This window comes from Emydura macquarii, unplaced genomic scaffold, assembly GCF_026122565.2.
Source record: "Emydura macquarii macquarii isolate MOO-44397 ecotype Brisbane River unplaced genomic scaffold, CSIRO-AGI_Emac_v2 contig_1253, whole genome shotgun sequence".
NCBI classification, from domain to species: domain Eukaryota; kingdom Metazoa; phylum Chordata; order Testudines; family Chelidae; genus Emydura; species Emydura macquarii.
This window is the reverse complement of record NW_027131390.1, coordinates 51,288,661-51,311,520: the sequence shown is the minus strand read 5'-3', so window position 1 is coordinate 51,311,520 and position 22,860 is coordinate 51,288,661. Positions and strand designations below refer to the sequence as shown.

At 44.9% G+C, this 22,860-nt stretch overlaps 1 protein-coding gene across 1 annotated transcript; it reads right to left on the bottom strand.

Annotated features, from left to right (window-relative positions):
• Positions 1-3,609: 3,609 nt before the first annotated feature.
• IDH1 (isocitrate dehydrogenase (NADP(+)) 1) lies at positions 3,610-22,395 on the bottom strand. The gene is made up of 9 exons (XM_067548750.1): positions 22,247-22,395; positions 19,264-19,391; positions 17,005-17,296; positions 14,442-14,547; positions 11,684-11,861; positions 10,520-10,671; positions 7,568-7,708; positions 6,404-6,566; positions 3,610-4,607 (listed from the first exon to the last, which is right to left on the bottom strand). Exons 2-9 carry the CDS (start codon positions 19,383-19,385, stop codon positions 4,514-4,516), a joined length of 1,248 nt encoding a protein of 415 aa, XP_067404851.1. The 5' UTR covers positions 19,386-19,391; positions 22,247-22,395; the 3' UTR covers positions 3,610-4,513.
• Positions 22,396-22,860: the final 465 nt, after the last annotated feature.

Here is a 22,860-nt window from a genome sequence, read left to right as displayed (position 1 = left end):
TTTTAAAGAACTGTATTGCAGCTGCTTTGATGAGCGTACAGGAAGGTCATTTTTTAAATGCGCTCCATTTTCCTCCTCTTAGGCCCTGACAGCAGAACCCGTGCATGTAATTTTGTGCTCTGTACTAACAAAGCATTTTTTACAAATATATTGCTCTGATTACTGTCCATTTCCTATCACTAGCTGTGATTGCAGCATGCCCACTTGGAAAGCTGTCATAGGTTTTGGACAATGCAGCCTTGAGTGAGTCATTCATGCTCACTGCACTTTGCCTAGTGGATAATATAGAGCGTGAAGGCTTTTGAGTTTCCTGGTTCCTCAGGGCTTGTCTTCACTGCAGAGTTAACCTGGGCTCTTACTCAGGTGTTGCCTTAACACCATCTTGTTCACACACACAAGCCTCTGACCTGGGTGTGGAGGTGTTGTTTTCAAAATGGGTTTGCTGGCCTGCCTGGGCTACAGGCTAAAGCCAGAGTGTTGCCTACACTTGGATGGGTAACCCACCTATGTTGCAATAAGGCCCCAGGCTTAACCACTCCAGTTTGGCTAGTCCTCCAGTACCTTCCCATAATTCCCCCTGTGCACCCAGAAGGACAGCCAAGTTCTCCCACAATTCACTGGGCAGGAATCCTCCAGTGGCTCAGCTTCTTGCAGTGCTAAGAACCATGGATGTGCCCCCAGAAATCCTAGTGACACACAGGGGAATGCAGCGCTGGGGAGCATGCAGTAACTCAGGTAGGGTTTTGCAGTGTGGCTGCTCACAGCCAGGCTGCCTCTGTCGAGAAGCCATGCCCCTAGTGGTAACGGCTTTTGGGAAACGGTGCTGCTGGGTTTAGCCTTCCTGTCTTCTATTGGGGGCTGGGGAGTGTCAGCACCTTGGGCTGGATTTTCAGAAGAGCTGAGCACCCCCAGATCTAATGGAGGGTAAAGGGGAGCTGTGGGTACTCAGGCCCCCCCTGCTGTGGACCCCCTCAAGTGGCAGTAGTAGGGGGCCCACTGTCTCCCATCAAGAGCAGTCTGGGGGGAGCTGTAAGGGTTGTCCCATTAGTTCCCATGTCCCCCCTTCCTGAGAGGCTGCAGAACCTCCCCATGCTTGCCACTGCAGCCAAGGTATAGCTGGGGTTGTGGCTGGGCCTGCTGCACAGAGCCCTCTGGCAAGGCTGGTGGTGGGGCAGGGCCCTTGCCCCAGTAGGATTTGGTGTTAACACCCTGCTGTGCAGCCTGGGGCAGTTCCTGCCTCACAGCTGTTGTCTCAGGCTAGCTGCAGACAGGCAGATATTACTGCAGCAGTCACATTTGGGTTTTTATCATAAAGCAGGGGGATAATTTTTGTTTCAATGAAAGCGTGCTGGTCACACGACTCCAAGAGCTGGGGCCCTAGATATGGGCGTGTAATGTCTAGACATTAATGCTGCCCTGGACTCTAACGTGTGTTTGGTTGCTTGTATTCCTCTTATTGTCCGATGCTTGTTATTGCAAGGAAAGCTGCTCCACGTGTTGCTAGTATCAGTATTTGTCTAGGTGGGCTGCTGAACTTCATGTCTGTGACACTTGCAGCAGGGGGCTGCTAACGTATGACTCAGTTGTGAATGAGGCAGGAAACAGGCGGCACACCAGGTTATGATTTCAACATTGGCCTGTGTTTCTCTTGCCATGGTAGTGACCAGCCCCTTTTTAATTTGTGTAAGTGATGAACCCATTCTCTAAAGCACTTGGGGAATGTGCAGGGCGTTCTGTCCCATAACAGGCCCTAGATACTCTTAGAGAGCTGTTTCCATGATGTCAGTGCTGTTCTCTACATTCATCTGGACTATGCTACTGGTTGGTCAAATTTAGGATTGATCTTCCCGGTACCTGTATTAATTTAATTCACTTTCTTAAACCAGTTCTTTGAGCACAAGTTTGGCTGCACAAAGCTCAGGACTTGTGTTTGGCTGGCTTCTAAGCCTGTTACAATGTTCAGCGGGTCACGGCACTGAAATAAACAGATTTACACTGATGTAACAAAAGTCATAATCGGGACCCTTCTGGTTTCATAGTTGCCATTATGTACCAGCTTTAGGTATGAAATGTTTTACTGTTCTTGTTTCCTGTCTAACTGCTGAAGAGGTTAGAGAAACGTGTATCGCAGATATCATTTCAGCCTACAAGGACAGTCATTAGTAGTTGATTTAATATCCTACTGCTACAAAAATGCAAGTTTCTGTATTTTATTGAAAACATGGAGTTTGCAGACCAGATATTAATCTCAATTTTCCCAGACCTAGTGTACCCACCCTCTACATGCCTACCATTCAAATCCCTCCACGTCTTCTGCAATGCCCACAAATGAAGCAATTCATAAACCCACAGAAATGAGCAAGATGTGCACATGCCTTAAATGAATGACTCCATCTTCCTCATCCCATCCTCTTCCAGTTGTTTGCTGCTTCTCATCATGTCACATTTATATTAGAGAATCCCTAATATAGCTACCATCTTTGTTCTGTAAACTGCCTACCGCTTCTCTGCACTGTAAAAATGACCAATTATCTAAAACTGGGAGCTTTATGCCTATGTGGTCACGGAAACCTGTACTTCTGGGGTCCCTACTCTAACCCTTCACTCCCTAAGCTTACGTCCCTGCTACCACAGCTATGGCCATAGAATGCAGAAGTTTTGGGAGGTAGTAGTAGAGGGAAACTCCAAGGTAACCCAGCCCAGTTTCCTGACATTGCAGAATTGTTCCATATTGCATGTCTTCCAGTAGGGGGTTAAGTGTAGGATGGGTGGGGCTTTCAGCACATTCCAAGGCAAATTATTCCACAGACTAATAAATCCCATTGTCAGGAAGACTTTTCCAATTGGCCTGATCTTAGGCTGACCAGATAGCAAGTGTGAAAAATCAGGACGGGGGTAGGGGGTAATAAGCACTTCTAAGACAATACCTTGAATAGTGGGACTGTCCCTAAAAATCCAGGACATCTGGTCACCCTACCTGACCTCAATGTGAGCAGGCAATTTCTTAACTATATTCCCTTGCTCCACTACTCTCTCTGGCACTTCCTACCATAAATGGGAGACTACTAGCCAAGGCCTCAGCGCCTTGAAGTGGTGGTTGGTAGCGAGCAGCAGTCAGGCTGGGAGCACAGTAGGTATGATGAAATTGCATGTTTGCATGTAACTAGGTCATAGGCAGAAGAGTGGGGTAGAGCCTTGGCCATATTCCTTTGTGCAGAGCCTACAGCCAGTCTTGTAAACTCTGGGATGTCAGAGGTAGCTCCAGCTCGCACATTCACCTAGTACTAGAAGTGAAATTTAATAATGTCACTGCTGGAGTTTTTCTTGCAATAAGGAAATATGCCATTTTCACATCTGCTGTTACACTACAGATGACTGGTCATAGGCAAAATGTAATTCTTATTTACAAACTATTAACTAAGGGGTAAAATAACTTAATGTACCTTATTAAGTATGATATCTTTACAACCTTAACTCTTGCTTAATGAAATCTGTCTCAGCATTAATTGTGTTGATAGGCTGTGGAGAGATGCAGTTAAACTGATTTATTTTGGATAATTCCATTTCCCCCCCCCACCACACACACACACTCACACAAAAGAGACAAGAGGATGTTAGTTCTGATTTTATTTTAGTCTGAACTAAAATATGCTTCAAGGGGAAAAAAATAAAAATAAAAAAAATAAAAAACATGGCTGGGAATAGTGTTTCACAATAGACCATAATGCTGAACATTGAACTGTCACATAGATATAGGAGACTGAGTAAAAAGTATTCAGCTGCCTGAAGTAAGCAGCTTGAGTAATTGCACCTTTATGAAATACACAAGCACTGCGAGGAGGTAACAATTCCTATGCTTCACATACAGTAAGAAGGGTGCATAAAGAAATACAGAATCCTCCCCCCACCCCACTATGTCATGGGTTTAGTAGGCGTTTATCCTAGGGAACTGAAACAAGCTTCCAGCATTCATTAAGTGCTCTCTCTTTGCTATAGCCCTGATTCAAGTAACCCCTCATCACCAGGTTAATATGCTCTGGTTGCCATTGTCAGGGAATTTGGTTTAATACATTCACAAGACAGACTATGGAAAAGATGGCGTTAGTGGACTGCTGGTTCAGTCGCTGGATGATACTGGAGAGGAGAGGACTGTTCCAGTTTCTACATGGCTGTTGTACAGTCGGTTACCACTGGTTTAACCAGTCGAGATGTATCATCCTCTGGTTTTGAAATGAGGCAGAAGAGGAAAAAAATCAGAGGCAATAGTGAAGGATAAATCAAGGAGGGAAGTCCTGGCCTGCTTTGAATGTTGTTAGGTGTCCTACCACATTCAGATGGCTGGCAAAATCTCCCCCTCCCCTCCGAAAGTAAATCGATTAAAAGGTAGAGTTTTAAACAGGTTTCATTAAAAAAAAAGTGACCATGTGGATTCACCCAGTACTGTGAAATGTTACACAACACAGCCACCACCGAGAGGCGAGCTTCTCTGGAGAGGGAGTCCTGACATCTGACCTTAGAGTTTGGGCTGGGAGGCTAGTTTCACACTCAAGTTTTCAGCAAGCTTCTCCATGAACTCAAAGGTGTTCAAGTAGTCAGAACGCTTCACACTGTGGAGGGAAAACCACCAAACATACATCATAATGCAGTGATGCTGCCAAGTTGAAAGGAAAAAATGCTATTCAAGCTCTGAGGAGTTACAATGCTACAAAACGGATTGCATAAAACACTGATCTACTTATAGCGTGAGGTTTACTCCTGTGCAAGGACTTTTGCAATAGGACTGAAGGGGAGCACAGGCCATGTAACTGTCTATCCGGGTAGAATTCGTTCCTAATTCATAGACATGACAGAGTGTGGCTATGTCTGTATTCAGGATTCATGTAAAATAAAACCCCAAAGTAACCAAGCTTCAACAGTCTCTAAAACAAGTTAATGTCTCAGTGGGAGAGTGTAAAAGCCACATAGTTTGTTTAGCACTTTTCAGCCAGAAAGATCAGCTATGCAGGTGGCAGAAGCACTGAACACAGCCAGTGCTGGAGCAGACATGCAGATAACAGTGTACTATGTTGGGTGCCAACAGTAAGGGAAGGGGAAAATGTTTGGACAAAAAGAGAAGGGTAAACCCCCTCCTCTTTAGAAAAGTGCCAGGGATCTTCTAAATCCCTTGAGCAGACAAGACACCATTTAAAGATTTCCTTCAGAAAGGTGAAGGACTGAGAGCTGCTCCCCCTGCATTTGAATCTGTAGCTCCTATCTATGTGCACAATACCTAGACCATTAAGACAACCTCTGTGTAGGAGTAAGAGCAGGACTGCTTTCCCTGTTACCTATTTTGTCATTGCTACTAGTCTTAGGCTATAGGGCACTCCCCACTAACTGACTGATGACAAGAATGCGTTTATTGGTTGCTCTGCCAGTAAAATAACATGCTCCAACCCCCCTTGGGCAATTCGCACCCATCCTTGGAAAAGTTGCAAAACTGGCTCTGATTTGCATCAGTTAAAAAAATAAGTGGCATGTGGGAGGTATGGCCCACATATTACAGTTGATAGGGAAAGTGTAAATACAGTGGCCTGTCCAAGAGATTGCAGAGTCATTCTTAAATCATACAATGCATGATTCCCTTCAATTCCTTATTAAGCAGTTAATAGAAGACTAACTCAAGTTGAGCTGCACAGACTAGTTCTGTACTAGTATGTTAAAACAGTAGAAGGAGCATGATGAGTAATCTGATTGGCCTGTCTTTACTTGCCTCACTTTGTCACTGTCTGCAGCTCATATGGTAAGCAAGACCATCCCGACACCCTTAATAAAAGATCTAGTTCACCATGGAGGGGCACGTTGAGGAGAGAAAAATCAGGAGTCTGTTGATGATGAATTTTCTGTAGGTTTTAGGAGATTTAGAACCAACCCTTCATATTACTGCAGTTTACAGTTGTATTTAGTAAAAGTGTCAACGTAAGAGTTGTTCCACGATAACTGTCTCCCAGTCTGTTCTGGTCAACCTGGGCTCCAACACCATTTGAGAGCATACTTAGATTTGTAAGCTCTTTGGGGCAGGGATTGTCTCTTGACCATACGGAAATCACTTCACCACTCTGACCCTCAGTTTCCCCATCTGTAAAATAGGGCTAATGATGCTGACCTCCTTCGTGCAGTGCTTTGAGATCTAAAGATGAGCAGTGCTATGTGAGAGCCACTATTATTATTCTATGTTTGTGCAGCACCTAGCACAATGGGGTCCTGGTCCATGACTGGGACTCCTAGCCATTACAGTAATAGCGTTTTTAAACATACCCCACGTCAGCCTGCCCACTCTACTGGTCACTACAGAGTTTAACGGCCATGCCATGGCACAGTTTAAAGCATGGTTCCAAGGGCAGTGGAGACACCACATACTTACTTAGGTAAACCTTTAATGCAAGCAGCTAAGTCCTTTGTCATGAAGCCAGCCTCTATAGTTTCTACACAGACCTCTTCCAAGGCGGTCGCAAAATTCTTGAGGGTAGTGTTGTTATCCAGTTTAGCTCTGTGAGCTAGTCCTCTAGTCCATGCAAAAATGGAAGCTAAAGAGAAAGCGTAATTGTATTGCTGAAACAACAAGAGGAGGCTGCATTTTTCAGCACTATCACAACAAAACAAACAAACTGCTCCACCCCCAACTAAGAAATGAGACAACTGATGAAGGTTAATTAAAAAAGCTGAACTTTCAGTGCAAATCTGGAGTAGGAATGGGAGTGACTTCATGGAACTGTCCTTCCTTGTTTAAGGAAGCCTCCTGTGCTATTCCTTATCTTTTCTTATGCTCCAGTATCTCTTTTGCTCCTCTCTGTGGCACAGGATGGAGAGCAACAAAGGCCAATATCAACAGCTACATGCAATTAAACATCCAGTTATTAAATACCATACCTTCTGGAATCTGATTATTTCCCCCTAACATACTACATGCATTATCATTTTCAATGCAATTTTATCATGATTTTATAGGGCCTGTTTATATGGACACTTGGTGTGCGGCAAGCTGGGGAATAAATCTATTCTGCATGAGCCTGCCACACATTAAATGCCCATGTGGACCCTGCTACTCCACCCTAAAAGTTCCTACTGTGCTTTAATCTACACGGGAACAGAATATAGTACACGAAGAACTTCTTAGAACATGGACACTTAGTGCTGGTTAGATTTATACCCTGGCTTGCTGCGAACTACGCATTCATATAGACAAACCTATACTTTGCTCACTTGTGCTTATCAGCTGTGTAAACCTATTTGATTTGAAAGTAAAACCAACCAACCCAAGTGGTGCCATTACTACATGGTTAATGCAGGAATGACAGAACATCTCATAGGTTGGGTTGCGTATACAGTTCATTGCTCCCATCCATTCAGTTCCAAGCTGTTTGTACTGTACACTGCAGAAGTACCTAGTAAACTGCACAAACTATCATGCAACTAGTATGTGTTACTCTGCGATGCAGGTATTTGCAGAAACAACAACGTGGGTGTTCTCAGTCTTAACTCCTTCTCATGTGTACCAATCAGTCGGAAAAATCACAAGGCATCTTACCAATGGGATTAGTGGAAGTTTCTTGACCTTTCTGGTGCATGCGGTAGTGACGTGTAACTGTGCCATGAGCAGCTTCTGCTTCCACTGTCTTGCCATCAGGGCAGATCAATACGCTGGTCATCATTCCCAGAGAACCATACCCTGCAGGTTATAATCAAATGGGTCAAGTCTTCCTCTGAAACCCTGCCTCTGCTAGAGCTGCATCACTCTGCCAACCAAGCCATAAGGAAAGCCAAACAAATGCAGGATTCCTGAATAACAGCCATACAGTAAATACTAAAAGCCCTACTTGTTTAGATCTGACTTAGGAAGCTGCTCCAAAACATCTGAATAACAGAAGTTATTCACTAAGGCCACTAGAAAATTGCAGACCATTTTGACCCATTTCAAGCAAATTCACATGCACCATAAACAGCCACTTTTTTTGATCAATGAGCTCAGAGCCTGCACACACCTCTCCCCTCTCACTGACTCCCCAAGCTCTGAAATAAGTCACTCAAAACTGGAAGGCAGCATGGAAGGAGATGGGAACAGCAGGGCTGTTTAGGAATTGGATTTTGCATTTGATTTCACACTTCTCCTGCTTTCTGGTCCCAACAAGACAGTCATATTTCTCCTAGGGGGGAAAAAAACAGTGGGCCTATGAAAATCTAGCAGCAGTGGGAGGAATGGAAGAATTCCTTACTGAGGGAGGGGGTGCAGAGATGGGGGAGGGGATGCACTGAGACTTGGCTGGGGAAGTCAGGTCCAGGCTGGGAAGGATGGCCAGAGGGGATTCCTGCCTGCTCCCAGACCAATTCCAGCCCCTCCAGATCCTGGTCCCCAGCCTGATGCCTGCTTCCCAGAGACTGCTCCAGCCCCTGTGGATCCTGCTCTTGCCTTCCCCCACCCCACTGTGCACGAGTTTACGTGGGGGAGAGGCACCACAATATTTCCATTATGGCAGCACTAGCTCTTCCTGCCCTCTTGCGGGTTCTGCTGCTCTGGTCCTTATCGGCTCATATATTTTGCTGACAATCCTCATTTCCCGCACCTATCTTGTCACGGTCATCTCCATTCCGAGGGAACGGTTCCATCCGATAAAAGGCTTTGGGTGTAGGAGGAGAAACTTGCTCCTGGAGAGAGATTTAAATGTCTGTTCTATGCCATTCCTGATAATCCAGGGTACTCTGGGCCTTCGCTGGTGTACAGTGACATGCTCTAGGAACTTCAGTGCACTACACTGATGTACACCAGCTGAGGACCTGGCTCACTGTGTCTAACATAACTTGAGTTTACATGCCATCTCCTTGGGAGGATTTCAAACCACTTCATAAACATGGAGGAGTTCTGCCTTGCAACCTTTGGGTGGTAGGCGAGTATTCTCCTCCTCCCCGATTTAGAGAGAAGACAGGCACAGAAAGATTGAAGGGCTTGCCTAATGTCACACGGACTCAGTTGCATTGATCAACCCTTGACTTCCTGTCCTCTGCTTGAACCACATGCATGGCTGGATTAATGTATAGGCAAACCAGGCACGTGCCTAGGATCCAAATTTGTGGGGACAGAGGGCCAAAAATCACAAGCCAGCCTCCTCCTTTTCCAATGCTTTGCTCCACACAGGAGCATCAAGCACCCTTCACCCTGGCACCACAACCCTAATCCTGGTCTGGTGTGGAGACAAGGCGCTGGGGCGGACGAGAAGTTGGAAAGGAAGCCCGCCCTGCAGCAGTGGTTCCTGCCCCAGAGGTCTAGGCCTGGCTCCCTACTCCAGGCATTGTGCATTCTGACCTGGAGCCTGGGGTTGCAGTACCAGCCAGATGGGCTAAAGCAGAGTGGTGCTGTAACCTCATGCACCAGGTCACAATGCCCAGAGCAGGGCCCAGCCCCACGGGACAGAAGCTGCTGTTGTGGGGTGAGTGTGGGTGGGCTCTCTCCAACCCCCTTCCCCTCCAGAATCTCCTATCTGCACTGAGCCGGAAGAAATGTATGTTTGCTTAGGGTTGAGTAAGCGATGAGTTAATCCAGCTCTGACCACATGGCCATTATTCCTTCCCCTATCTTCTTCAGCACTTAGGGGCCAATCCTGCAAGGTTCCAATGCTTGGAACTCCCACACTAGATCAGTTGTTCCATAAGCCTTAAAATTTACAGGGCCCTTACATTGGGTATGTGTGTGCCTTCCCACAGAGCCTGAGGGAATGGAAAACGAACAAAACCTGTTTTCCTGGTGCCATCCTCTCTGGTGAGAGGAGCTTGTGGGGATGTAAAACTGGGAACTTATGGCACCTTCTCATCTTTCAGGTCTCTGAGATCTGGGTTACTGGAAGCTTCTTAGGGCAAGGGACAAGGATCCCTCTAAGTTTTGTGTGAGGCAAAGTTTGTTGATGGTGCTAAAGAAAGCACTCTCCTCAATCCACGTTCTCCCTATGAGTGCCACACACATGCCAACAGGCCACATCTTCGCATAAGATTCTTACCAAGAGCAATGAATTTTAATTACATCAATATCTATCTGGCTCTTTGCATTTGGGTTACATGTTTAGGTCATTAAAATGGACATCTTTGCTCAATGGGCATTGAGCCACAATACCCAAGGTGACCTTTCCATGCTCAGCTTTCTCCGTTGTGCCCAGGGATAAGTCAGGCAGGCATTTTGGTGACCGAGTTCCAGCTACTGATGCAAGCACTTTGGGTTTAGAGCTATTAGCAGTTGTAGCACTGGAAAAGCCATCATATAAAGAAATCTAAATAGAAGATGGATGTATTAGGCCAATTCAGATTGACTTTTTAAAGCTAAGTTTGCATCTCATACTTAGTTTTCTAGAGTCTGTGAACTGCAAAAAGTTCTGAAAAACAGTAGTGGCTGTTGAATCGGCATGGTCCATACCAAGATATACTCTGCGGAAGGCTGGTGGCCTTACCACTACCTAGGCTTCTCCCAGCAACATGCTGGGACAGGAACAGGGCATACCTTGTGCAACAGAGTCAGACTGCACATCACCGTCATAGTTCTTACAAGCCCAGATAAAGCCACCTTCAGATTTCAAGGCTTGAGCCACCATGTCATCGATGAGTCTATGTTCATACCAGATCTTCTGGGCTTCAAACTGGGGCCTGTATTCTCTGGAAGACAAGAAACCCACCATGTAGCTTCTGGCAATTACAATTCTGGTCAGTGCAGCATGCACATGAAAGGGTGACCTCAACTTGCATGAGAAAATGGGAGAGGAAAGGCCCATAGGCTCAGATGAAGATATTTATGCGATTTGAACAGAACTCGGAAAGACAGTGTGTATACAATACAGCATTTTTCTCCTTGCTTTTATAGGTTTTTATGCACCATGCATGTAAAGATGGCAAGTGACCAGTCAAAGGAGGTTAAAAAAAAATTAACCAATGGCCCAAATCTGTGACAAAGAGCAAACAATGTTAAATGACTTTGTCTCATTAGTTCAGCTTTGACAATCAGAGGGCCCAGTGGTGCTCTCTCTTACACTGATGGAAATCAAGGCCAACTCAGCTGCAGTTCAAGGGATTAAACTGGTGAAAGAGAGGAGAATATGGCTCCATGCGTCTGACACCAATTCAGTGAATTTTGTGTAAATTTATTTCTGGGGTAAATTGAAGTCTAATGATCAAGGACATCCCTTGTTAATTAGGAAAGTTGGGGGCAAGATACTTTAAGCAAAGGTCAAGCAACAATTTACCAAAATCTAGGCAGATTCCCTCTTTATAACATAAGCCATTTTAAGAGTATATGTATGTACATTTTAAAGACAGAAGACTTATAAAGCTCTACTAAAAATTAGGGAGGTTCAAGTTCTAAGGCACTCGCCTGGGATTTTTCATGACTCCATCCAAATCTCCAGAGCGTTCTTTTTATCATCATTAGATGCCAGTGGAGATGGATGCCCAGGCCTGTGCTTGAGTGCCCCATCCTGCAAGACACTCAGTCTCGACTCCCTTTGTCTTCAGTGGGAGTGGAGGATGCTAAGCACTTTGTTGGAGGTGTCGAGCACATCGCAGGTTTGAACTCTGAATTAACTGTATGGGTTCCCAAAGAACAAGAGAACCATCTTTCTACTACAGAAATGCTCAGCAAGAGGAAAAACTGGAAGTAATCTGTACTAGTTACTTTTCATAGATCTCCTGAAAGATGTCTTTAAAGCGTCCATCATATTTCTTCAGAATGGTGTTCTTGGTGCTCATGTACAGGGGCCAGCCTTTAGATAATGCCATCTGGAAAGAACTGTGTGCAAAATCCCTGATGGACTGGTCAAGGTTATACATGCCCATAGCTACACCACCGCAGCCTATCAGCAAAGAGAGAAAAGAGAACAGCAAATGAGGGTTAGCTACAACACTGGCTGAAAATCCTGCTCCATTTCTAACAGCACACGATAGAATTCCCAGCCAGCAGGTTGGAATCCTCCTCGGAGTCGGTCTTTCCTGATGCAGTTCAAGAGACTGTGAAGTATAATAGGACTCTTCCTCCACAGGAGCATCATTTGTCTAATTCACTCAGTGCTGGGAGGCATGGATCTCAACCTGGGTCCTGGTGGATCTTTAAGTACGTTTTACATGGCTGTAGGCCAGATATCATTTCCTTCTCTAACTCCTAACTACGGTCCAGATCATCACCTCTCATAGAGGGGGAAAGAAAAAAACAAACAAAACCACACACCAAAAACCCAATGGAAAGGAGTTCTGGGGAGGGAATTTGCTGTGGGATTGGAGATCCCATCTCATTGAGATGGTGGATGTGTGGCAGGTTTAACCATTGGTAGTGTGGATAAAGACTGGGTCCCAGGAATCCCTGGTCATCTGTGGAGGCCCTGCATCTCAGCACTGGCTCGGGCCTCTCCTGGCTCCTGAAAGAAGAGCTTCATTGGCTGCCAGGAATGCTCTCCTCTTCCCAGGACCACCATGAGGGCTCTGGAGAAGAGACAACACAGCCTTGGACAGTGTTCTGACTAGGTTGTGCATGGCCTGTGTATATCTGAGGGGAAAAGCAGGAGTGTTGCATGTCCTCCATTCCACAGTCTGTAATCCCTTCCCCAGTACGGACCCTGGGAGAAGGAAGGAGAGATGTGCTTGTTGACCAGCAGGGTGGGACATGCTAGCATCCTAAGGGACACTAACGTGCCCCAATTTCCAATTTAGTCTGAAGTACATAAATTAAAATTGTGTGTGGCATCTAGAAATGGAATAACCCTTTGAGGCAGAAATAACCATATCCCAGAAAACCCTGGTGATTTTATTGAGGACAACAGGAGCGATGGATTTAAAACATAAGGTGCAAAGTACAGAGCCAGTCAGCCAATGAACTACACATACCCCCAAACTCCTCCTATCACCTCTTCTGGTCTGAATAAGGACAACAGAAGGGTAGGATTCACAGCAGCATCCACCTACCCCTTCTTTTAGTTGTGAAATTTACTAGAGGTTGTATCTGCCATGTGTTTTGATCAAGGCTAAATACATGGGAATGGTCTTCCAATTGTTGACAATTGCTTAAATGAAAAGATTGAAGTTACTTGGCCTGATCCTGTTTTCTTAAATCAATGGCAAAATTCCACTGACTTCACTAATGAAGTTCCAATTGACTGAAATCAATGGGAGTCTTCTTGTTGACTTCAATAAGAATTGGTTGGGCTCCTTAATGAGAAACCTGAAATGGGTTCATTCCTATCCAAATGCCTTAGATCTTTACTATCATTTTCAAAGCAAAGTTACTGGTGGCTTAAATGGGAGGTTTGCCTGGGTCTGCAGGACTGGGCCTAATTTGAAATAGCTCACTGGCCAAAGTATTTTTCAGTATGTTTTCTTACAATAATATCCCTCATTGTAAGCATGCATCATGCTGGAAACCTAATTTTGGAAGGAGTGCCTCGTAAGATAACTTAACCACTGCCTATGTGTTTTTCTAGTAAGGATCTAAATAGTTGAGTCTTATTACAGAGATACTGGAGGGAGGGAGCCAAACTTTTTCATGACTGAAGCAGGTTTGATTGTTTGCTATGAAAGCAAAGTTGTTTTAAGATGATATTGGGTGTAAATAAGAAGCCAAATCCAAGTAATTTGGACTAGGATCCAAGAATACAAATCACCAGTCTCCCTTAGTCACAGCATGCAAATTGGCACCCAGCCGACCTGTGATGTACAGAGGAGAATGGGATTGAATAAAAGGTCCTCCTAAGACCTTTTAGGGTTAGGGGCCTCATAGCTGGCAAGTTTTGTACAGCCTCAAGAGTAACATTTTCAGGCAAATAATTTAAATAAGATAATTTGCACATTTGTAAATAATTCACATAGAACAATAAACTATAGGTTCAATACAACTGCATGATGTCAGTGCTGGTAAAAGGCATTTGGCTCACCGCCTTGGTGAACAAAATCCTTTGTTTATCAAGAATGCAGTAGCAGGGCCTGGCACCCACACATGGCCCTGTCGGCGTGGCTCAGCCCTAATCTGCGGGGAGGGGTTTCCTCTAGGAATAACAGAAGTAGTTCATTCTCCAAGCAGTTTTTGGCTTTTTGATGGAATCTGCCAATTAGTCCAAAGCATGGTGGTAAGTTTACAATGTGAGAATTTCTCTCTCTTATCAGTGAAGAGCAGTACATGACATAGCTACCAAAGGTGCAAATGTCACACCAGATGCATGAGATGTGATAGGTCTGGGGTATGTGTGTTTTGTATTTGCTTCTTAGGTTTCTGATTTCCAACACAACTGAATTAGCTTTCAGCGCTGGAAAGTTCTCTTCTCCTCCCACAGTTGAAATAGGCCTATAAAAGTATAGATGTTGTACCATGCAGTGGTTTTGACATACCCATCAATATGAACCATGCCAAATATCAGTTACAATCTCAGATTTTGTGACATCATACATACTTTCAAAATTATGGATCAGATAGGTCACTGGTTTACCACCATCTTTCGGTGTATAGGTCATCTCTACTTTTCCAGGCCCAGGAACTACAAAATCTGTTGCTCTGTACTGTACAAAAGAGAAGAGATAAGTTTAGTAGTTTCATCCAATACACAGGTAAACTGCACGAGAAATGGTCTCTTTTGGTCAAATAGCAATTAACATTCATAGGAAAAACATAGAAGTAGATGCACTAAAAGAGTTTGGGCATGAAAAATGCAGAAATTGACATTTTCCAGATGTAGATGATATTTCAAAGTGGCAGGTCTCTAAAAATGTTAGTTTAGTATTTGGTGGGGGAGGCGAATGGGATATTCTGGGAAATTCTACTGATTCAATTTCATAATTGGATTAAACACAACTATGCACCAAACCACACTATCTGAGCAATGGCCATGAATTATACTAATAGTTTCTAGCCTTTAACTTCTGAGACTTGAATTCCAAACAGGCCTAACTATAGTAACAATCATTCTCAGGCATTTTCAGATTGATGTAAACTGCCCACGCAGGCAACCTACACCCTAAAAAAACCACAACTGTAAAACTTAGTTACAAAAAACGTGTATCATCTTCCAAATGGCCCTGGGTAAATGTCATTAGTTTCTTTTCAAGCTACTCTCCATTATAGTCTTTAAGCCTTCTCACCATTTTCTTGCTGACATCAGCAATGTTCTGTTCCTTAAACTCTTTTGAAATTTCCCCAAGCTCCACGGCTTGCTGTTTTTCCTTTACCTGTTTCCATCTATTTTTCACTTAATCATTTACTCTGGCAAGTTTCCACTTCTTTTGTTTTGTCTAGCCTATTGTAATTTCCACTGCCTACTTAATTAGTCAGTGCTCTTGATTTATTTCTTAAATGACAAAACTAAATTTTCTTTTTTTATGTCAGGTCTCAGCAATTTCTTTTTGTTAAGAATAAGATACTGTTGTCCCCTACCATCTTAGGTAAGTATGTGACTTGCCCTGAAAGTACAAGTTAAAACATCTGTTTAATAACACCTAGCTTTTCTATAACAACACTTCTCCATAGATCTCAAAGCACTTTGCAAATTATTCCCATTTTACAAATGGGGAAACTGAGGCACAAAGCTGCTGTGACTTGCTCAATGTCACACAGCAGGTGAGTGGCAGGGCTAGGAACAGAACCCAGGTCTGACTTCCAGTCCAGTACCCTTTCCATGGGATCACACTGCCTTCCACACCATTTCGTTTCACTTGAACAGCTTCAAAACAGAAAAAATCCCTAAACCCTCCCTCAACCATTTCTGCACCAAGAGTGGAATCTGTGCGGACAATCACCCGAAGAAGGACAAATGCCTTTTCACTAGGCTTTCAAACTTGTAATTTAAGTCAGGTGCTCATATGACAATTTCTTTGTAAATTCAAATACATAATAAAAAGTGAGTGTTCATTAACACAGGGCAAGTAAATGACATGGCAAGAACCCAGCATGCTGCCAGGAAACAAAAAAAGACACTCCCCACCCCCAATTTCCCACCAGCTCCTCATCAGCTCACTTGCACAAACCTTTTGGTGCAATTGTACATAGTGGAAGGGAGTAAGGCAGGCAGTGAGACTCCTCTCCCCCAACGAAATGTTTTTTTTCCTTCCTCTAGAGGTCCCACTGAAGTGGGCTTTCCTTAGGGGTTTCTGCTGCCAAAGAGTGAGACTTCTAGATAAACAGACTGATGTGTTTCTGAACACTAGAGGACACGCTCAGCTTCATATTACACCAGCTCGCGCAATATTAGCCATCATTAAAGAACAGGAATGTTCCTCTTTATAATGTGGCCTAAGGCTTCCCATGCAACATTGCTCCAGCCTCCCTAGGCTCAATCTATAGGCTAAACCTGAACGGTTGTGACCAAGCAAGTGGTTTTTTTTTCCAGTTATACAATAAGGAGTGAAATGAGAACCTGGCTATACAAAAGCTGCCCAGGATGGAAACAGATACATGAGAGAATCAAGAGGTAAATTGGATGTTGGGCCATCTGGAAGTACTTCAGCCAATTCAACATCACTGGGACAAGAGGAAGGAAAAAATGTAGGGTAGAGTCTGTCTTATGCAGTCATAGCTGCAATGGGGACGGAGAAGGTGGGTGCCTCAGGAGCAGTTGCTGATGACATTCAGTCTCTAGAGCGCTAAGCTAGTAAGCATGCCTTCGGGGGAGTTGGGACTACTGCACTCTTTAATAAGAAACAGTGTGCTCTACCTCCAGCATAGGCCTCTGTATATTATTATTAGAGCTGCGGTAGCTCCAGTCATGGACAAGGATCCCACTGTCCTAGGTGCTGTACAGACACAGAATGCTAATGGGCATGGTGCATGATGGAAGTCTTAGTGCATCTCCACCCCCTCGTGGATCTATGCAAAAGCTGCTAAAATATGGCCTTTCAGAGATATCACATGCATGTCGGGTGCATGCTGTTTTGGACCAGTCCTGTTCCCTGGGATAAGACTGTTCACCTAAATAAAGTACAGATAAAAAGGAAACAGAGAATGACCCTAAAGCAGTAACTCACTTGGTCCCCATAAGCGTGACGGCCAATGATGATGGGTTTCACCCATCCAGATACCAGCCGGGGGATGTTTTTGCAGATAATAGCCTCCCTGAAGACTGTGCCACCCAGAATGTTTCGAATGGTGCCATTCGGAGACTTCCACATTTGCTTCAGCTTGAACTCTTCCACTCTCTTCTCATCCGGAGTGATGGTGGCACACTTGATGCCGACATTGTATTTCTTGATGGCTTCTGCTGCTTCTACTGTCACCTTGTCGTCATTTGCATCACGATTTTCCATGCCCAAGTCATAGCTACAAACAACCCCCCAAAAGTAATCAATAATCAAAGTCACCTGGGTGGATCACTCTAAAAGACTTATGGTCCTACATGAAATAAATGGACAACATACAGAATTCTGGGATTCTGTGTCATTGCTGGAATCTACACTGAGTCTCCCTGCATTCCAGCAGGATTCAAAACAAGGAAAGGTAGATGGTCTTAACACCAATATCTTCCCGCAAGATTTCTGCAGGTGGGGATGCAGGGGTAGCTTTAGTTTATGGTTGAGTCACTGTAGGAGTCTTGCCAACAGTATCTGCTGCAAGGATACACAGATCCAGTGCATCCCCAGCTGGTTTGGCCATGCCCCATTCTTAGCTAGTACCGCCTACTTTTTGGTCTCCGTCAAACTATCATCCCAGCAGCTCAAATGAAGCTGTGGCTGTTTTGCATTGTTTCAGCCTTCCCTGATGGACTTTCTGCTATGGGGCCCTCTTCCTAGGTGCAAATCAGCACAAACCCCCAGTGATTTTGACCCTTCTACTACAAGCTTCTTGGGGCTGGGACTGTGGCTTTCTTTGTGTAATATACAACACTGAGCACACCAACAGGGCTCCACAAACAATAAATACCAGTAATGGAATCAGCACCGTTATACTTTTAAAAAAATAGGTTCATATATACTTCTAAACAGTTGAGGGGAAAACGTTTACTATACTCATTACTGGTTTTATGAACAATTATGCTTTGCATATTTGTCCTCAAAGTATAATCAGTTATGTGTAAAACACCACATGAATGTATCCATTGTGCTTGGGAAGACAATCTCAATCTCCCTCTCCCCTCCCCACTTTTTAAGAATGGATTCTCCTCCAAACTGTGTGCGTGCGTGCATACATGCAATAAGCTGCTAGGTTCCCATAGGTTCCTCTTGGCACTAGCAAGCAGTAAATCTTGGCAAGTAGGTGGTGGAATCACCAGATCAAAAGCAAACTGCTTTGGAAGTGGGGAAAAGGTCAGACTTGTGGGTTTGACTAATGATTGACACCACTGCTTTCTCCATACAGCTGGTGGGGGGGGGGGGGGGGGCGCGCGCGTAACCAAAACCCACAATCTTTATTTTGCTAAAATAAGTCTTGTAGGCAGTGTCATCACATTCCTATAGGTGGGATTTTTTCTTCTCTGTTGTTCAAAAACTTGCAGCTATTTGTTATTCTGGAGGTGAGCAGAGGCGAATGGATGCAGTTTACGAAATTTTGAGAAGCATGAACAGTCACAGACTAATCCAAACAGGGCTCAATCTTGTTCCATTCCCTACAACAGCTCCTTTGTGCCACTGCAGCAACCAAAAAGAGTAAAAAGGCCCTATGAAAATTCCCCCATGTTGGCATAAGGCCAATGGGAGCCCATTACCATCATTCAATCAAGTCCTCAGTGTAGGGCTGTGTTGGGGCAAAGCCAGGGTCTTAAGGAGAAATGGCTGGAGTGCTCTGAATTCCAGCTGGTTTAGGCTGCACAAAGCATACAGGCAGCCATGCAAGCTGCTCTAACACTGGAGACATCACGAGACCCAGAGCAATTAAGGAGGTCCAAAGGTGGTCACTTTTGCAACTCTTCTGCCTGGGCTCTGACTCCTGTGCTGTCCTTTCTAACAGGCATAGCACAGTTTAGTCCACTTACACTGCTTACCCCCGAGAGTCCACGGAGACAGTCAGTGGAAGCGTTTGCAGGAATGAGGTCATAGTAAAGACATTTTGGCAAACAGGTTTTTCTACACAAAGTAGTGGCTTTAAGTAAATGCCGGAGCACTTCCTGGTGGTCCTCAGAACGCATGATTTTGCAAACCAGGCAGAGGAGCACTGAGTGCTGGAGGGGAGATGTTCATGGGAGACCAATTCTCTGACAAGGTATAAACCCCCACATATACTAAAATATAACCAATGCCCAGTTCGACATTAGTAAATGTTAGAAGAATGAGCCATATATAATATATGGTTACCTGTGCAGGTCCAAATCCACATAGGGAAAAATCAGCTTTTCTTTAATCAGTTCCCAGATCACCCGGGTCATTTCATCTCCTTGCATCTCCACAACAGACCCTCCATGGATTTTTTTGGACATCTTGAACTAAATAAGATGTAAAAACAAACTAAATTCTCTGAATATTAAGCAATGTACATTTTTGTAACATGAACAGAAAAAAAAAAGTCCTAATCCTACAAACACTAACCCTCTTGACAACGTTGTCAACTCTCATTTTATTGTTAATCTCCTGAAATTTGGTGCTTTTCTTAAAGCCCACAGCTCCTGGATGCTTCTGATTAGGTGCGAATCTCAACTGTCATGCAAGTTTCTAGCCCTCATGGTTGTGGAGAGAAGTTTGAAAATATGCCCTGAGTCTCCCAAAGTCTCAAAATTCAGGAAGGAAATAAAAAGAACCTCAAATTCATTATTAGTTAAAAAATCCTCGTGATTTCTAAGCTTCTCTCATGATTTTGGCGGAACTAGGCTTACAATTTGTTAATGCTTTGGGTTGGTGATTCATATTCATTTTAGTTAAGATCAGCCCATATTGCGATGGCTATATAAGAAGTGCCACTCTGCAGCATGCTTCACTGCTCCTTTTTTCTGACCAGGAGTAAAGTGTTACTTTGGTACAGAAATACTAAGGATATACAAATCCAATGTTTTATTTGAATGCCTTGCTTTTGGAGTGAAAGTAAGTAATGGAAAGATCGGGTTTCTGAAAACAGAGTACTCCTAAAGTATTTGAATCAAGGATCATTAAAAAATATTTTCCATCAAGACTCTACATGGCTCCTATTTGCACTTTGATCCTTGTCAACAAAAAGTACTATTCAAACACTTTATGCTCTACTTTCAAATGGCTACAATTGCTTGGTTACGACTTCTGGTTTTGCAAGAGATATGACTTGGCAATTTTTCCTCAAACCAGCAACCTAGTTCTCATATGCAGTTTTCATTAGTTATTTTAAGTTCTGAAGTTAGATACAGGAAACTTATGTTTAAGGCCTTGACCCTGAAAGCACTATATTCACACGCCACTTCATGTACATGGAGTAGTCCTACTGGATTCAGTGGGACTACTCACATAAGTAAAGTTATTCACAGGCATAATAAGTGCTTGCAGATTTGGTGCCTTAACATGTAAATATTGATCCTTACTGACAGTAAATATTCTTTACATTAGTAATTCTTATTCAGAATTCATGTGTCCGCTCCATTTTTAGACCGCCTTTAAAGTGAAATTAATGGAATAACATAAATATTTCATATTTTATACAGCAATTTTCATTTGATGATCTCAGAGCCATTTATAAACATTGCTTAAGTTTCATAAGAAGCTTTTGATGTAGGAAAGGGGTAGCACACCCACTTTACAGATGGGGAAAGAGAGGGTAAGTGACTTGCCCAAGATCATAGGTCCAGGGCAGAGCTGGGACTAGAACAGAGAACTCCTGACTCAGTCTTGTGCTCCAATCACTGGACCACGCTTCATTTTTTACTCCCTTTAAAAAACAACCCTTCAAAATGGCAATAATTTGCATCCTTGTGTTACCAATAATCCCATCTGGACATATTAATCAATCTGAAACACTTCAAAGGTAAATCATATTTTTTATTATCTCCAAAAATAGTGTCTTTGCCAGTATTAGATATGGTTGCCTAGTGCTTATTACAAACTACTATATAAATGGCCATTCACAAAACTTTGGCTGAACTCATAGTAGGTTGTGTTCTTGGGCCTTGTGTGCTGGGGAAAGTTTTACCTGTTATAGCAGTATAATTATGCCATTATAACTCACTGTACAGACACCCTTATTCTGGAAAAAGACTGGCTTCTTTTGGTTTAGCTTAAACTCCTGCTACAGTGAAATAATTAACCTCCCCTGCAAAAAAAAACAAACAACCCACTTATACTAGAAGTGTCCATAGGAGAGGTTACTCTGGTAGAACTAGATGGGCTGAAATTCACACTTTAGGTTATACAAATAAACAACACCATTTCCACTCAGACAAGACCTTACTGAGGTAAAAGTGATCTAAGCTAAACAATGGAGTCTCCTTGTGAAGCTTTTGTTTGTCATGGAGCAGCTGTAATTTGATATCTATGAACTGTCACTTAGTATTTCCAAAGATTCACAAATCATACTCTTGACAGCACCTCAAAATGAAGTATTTTAAAGGGGCATCTTTTGAAAAACTTTAAAACACTGTCACCCACCCAGGAGAGAATGTCAAACATCTGAAAAGGATAGACAACATCTGCCAAACAAAGCCAGACCCAGGCAGTTTTTAAGATCCAGACAGCCCTACTGCAGGTAGGCCAGTCTGTCGCGGCAATTCCCCCTGTAAGGAAAACAGCTCACGTCCAGCATTGCGGGGGTGTGTGGGTGTGTGTGTGTGGAGGGGGGGGGGCGGGTTATTGTATATGCAGTTAAACTGCAGCCCGTGCTGGGCTGTAAAGTACAGAGGGCAGATAACACCGTGTACTAAGGGGCAAAGGAGACGGTGCAAACAGATCACAGGTAAAAGGTCCGGTTTTGTTTAAAGGCTGCCGGGGGGGGGAGGGGAGGCCGGCGGCTGCAGTGCGCCCCGTTCCTCTAGGGACCAGACCACATTTCTAGAGAGAAGAACCTCCCCTCCCCCCCAGTCGGTCCAGCACCAGGCGTGACCTCGCCCAGCTGGTCCCTCTCCCCCTAGCCCGGCATCCCGGGGCTACCGACCCCGCGGAGACCGGAGCGGGCGGGGCCGCTCACCCAGGCACGGATCGGATCGGTCCGGCCCAGCCCGGCCAGCGGAGTCCCGGTGTCCCCGGGCAGACGGGGCCACTGTCTTTGACAGCCCACGGTCCTCAGCCGGCGAGGAGCCGCCGCGGCCAACTGCAGCGCCGCGAGCCAGGGCGGCGCCGCTCCGGCTACGGGGAGAGGAGAGGAGGAGGAGGCGCCGCGCCCACTTACCTCGGGTTGTCACAGGCTCGGGGCAGCGCGGTGTCCGTCCCTCTGTCTGTCCGCACCCGGCCTGCTCCTGCTCCTGCTCCTGCTCCGGCCCGCGGGTGACGGCTCAGCTCGGACGGCTCAGGAGGAGTTGGTTCGGCTCGACTCGGCTCCCCCTGCCGGGCCGTTAACGGCAACGCCTCGTGCCCCACCCCGCCCGCTGCCCGCGCCAGCCAATGGCCACGCGAGCCGGCGCAGCCTGAGCCAATGAGGGCGGCCCGGGCGGGGCGGGGGAAGGAAAGAGGAGGGGACAGGGAAGGGGAGGCAGTGGTGGGTGGCAGCCGCGGTAGGTGGAAGGGAAGGGGAGGACTAGAGACAGAGAAGAGATGGGAGCAGGAGCAGGAGGAGGGGAGACCAAACCGGACAGATGCTCCCACCCAGGTTCTACATTTACTCAGGGGACGCTGCGGCCCAGCCAGGGTTTTGTATTTCTGGGGGTTACCAGCCAAGTCCTTCAGCCCCCCATTGAGCCTGTAGCCTTGTGGTCCTGTGTCAGACTGGGGGGGATATAAGACTCCCCCATCAATGTCCAGCTTCTGGCCCCGTCTTCCAGGGGTCGGCCCACAGCCCAGCTTTCA